The sequence below is a fragment of the Protobothrops mucrosquamatus genome, unplaced genomic scaffold, assembly GCF_001527695.2.
Source record: "Protobothrops mucrosquamatus isolate PMUCROS unplaced genomic scaffold, P.Mucros_1.0 scaffold5986, whole genome shotgun sequence".
In the NCBI taxonomy this organism is placed as follows: domain Eukaryota; kingdom Metazoa; phylum Chordata; class Lepidosauria; order Squamata; family Viperidae; genus Protobothrops; species Protobothrops mucrosquamatus.
The window spans coordinates 19408-21142 of record NW_015391825.1 but is presented as its reverse complement, the minus strand read 5'-3'; the positions used below and the strand labels follow the sequence as shown (position 1 = coordinate 21142).

Genomic DNA, 1735 nt, shown 5'->3' with positions numbered 1-1735 from the left:
GCCTGGGCAACAAAAAATTAGTTACCGGTTCTGCCGAAGTGGTGCAAACCAGCTGAATCCCACCACTGCCTCTGATCACATGGTAAGAGAAGGACCAGTTTAAAAGTTTACAAGCAGAAGAGAAGTGCAAATTTGCCAAGCAGCATCCAGACATTCATGAGTTCTCTATGATCCTCTAACAAAACAGCAGATAAAATGTTCAGCTGGTCATCTCCAGCCAAAGAAATTAAATCATTGCTTCTCAAGTCTTGGCAACTTAGACTTCAACTCCCAGAATTCCCTAACCAATCCACACATCTTAAAGTGGCCAAAATTAAGAAATCCTGGCTTAGATGCTTATGGTCCCCTGTCCCTATGTCTTTAATCTAAGCCAGCATTTCCCAACCTTTTAGATTTATTGAGTCCTGGAACTTGAAGTCATGAAGTTGCCAAAACTGGGAAGAAAACAAATTCATACATTCAGGGTTCTAAATTATGATTCTTCTAGTGATAACAACTGCATGTTTTAAATCCCTCAGAATTAAACAAAAACAAGTCTAAGACCCACAAGATTTGGAGGCCCCCTGAATGATAGCTTTCCACGATCAGCAAATGCACCTTTCCCCCCATCTACCCTCTGATTTTTTATTTTATTTTTTAGCTTCAGAACTGATTGAACCACCATGGTTCAGATTCATAGCCCAATCTTTGTCTTCAAAATGCTCTAACCAATTAATGTTGAAAAAGGACAGCTACTACACGTTCCACTCTGGAAGGGTCATAAAGGTGGGTTACCATTAAACCCATTTCACCTGTGCAAACGCTTGCAAAGTGTCTCACACCTACCCCTGCCCACTGCAAGGGCATCAGCATTGCAGCACTGATCAATGAGCTGGTGACAATGTTCAACCATTGATTCCAACTGTGCTTTGTCGTAGGCGATGCCCAAGAACCTTGCTAGTTGTTCAACTAGGGTTGCAAGATCCTGTGGAAGAAGAGGATATTGACTAGCAAAGATGAGTCAAAAAGAAGACAGTTCAGAAAATACATTCTGGTTACCAGTAATTGCCCCCCCCCCAAAAAAATGTTGATAGTGGCTTAGGAATAGCAGCTTCTTATATATGTTAAATCATCCCTTATTTTAGGTGGAACTGTAGGGAAAAATGGAATAGGCCATTGAATCACCCCGAGTTCAATTCCCCAAAGAGCACTGTGGCTCGAATATGGCACTTGTTCCCAAGCTTTTAAAATAACTTGATCATTTTCTGAGTTCATTAGAGAAACTGCAGAATCAAGATCAAACCCACCATATTGTAATAATATGCAAAGGGGTGTTCTGAATAATTGGCAGCAGCAAGCGTTTGAAGACAGAGGTATGTACCAAACTTCCTGAAATGTCCTAATTATGAATTGTGCTATTTTAATCTCAGAAACGGTTATTATGCTGCTGGAGTTGCAGCATTGGAAGTTCTCATCCCAACTTTGTCAGATGTGATCTCAAAATGGAAGCTCCCAACAGCAAGACTGAGGCTAAGAAGACACCAGCCTGAAGATGATGAATGTGACTTCGTCGAAACGTCGCCAAGGTACTTTTAATTCTACGTGGGAGAAAACCCGAATAACTAAAGACCTACATACAAACACCCGCGAAAACCTCAGAAAACAAATATATATATATATATATATATATATATATATATATATATATATATATATATATATATATATATATATATATATATATATATATATATAT

General features: G+C 39.0%; 1 protein-coding gene across 1 annotated transcript in view; it reads right to left on the bottom strand.

Annotated features, from left to right (window-relative positions):
- Window positions 1-791: 791 nt before the first annotated feature.
- Window positions 792-1735, bottom strand: part of LOC107300030 (sulfotransferase 4A1-like) — a gene marked incomplete at both ends in the record, with an annotated part of 6148 nt that continues 5204 nt past the window's right edge. Inside the window, one exon of the mRNA XM_015829373.1 lies at window positions 792-986. Coding sequence (XP_015684859.1) covers window positions 792-986 — 195 coding nt within the window. The remainder of the gene's footprint in view (window positions 987-1735) is intronic.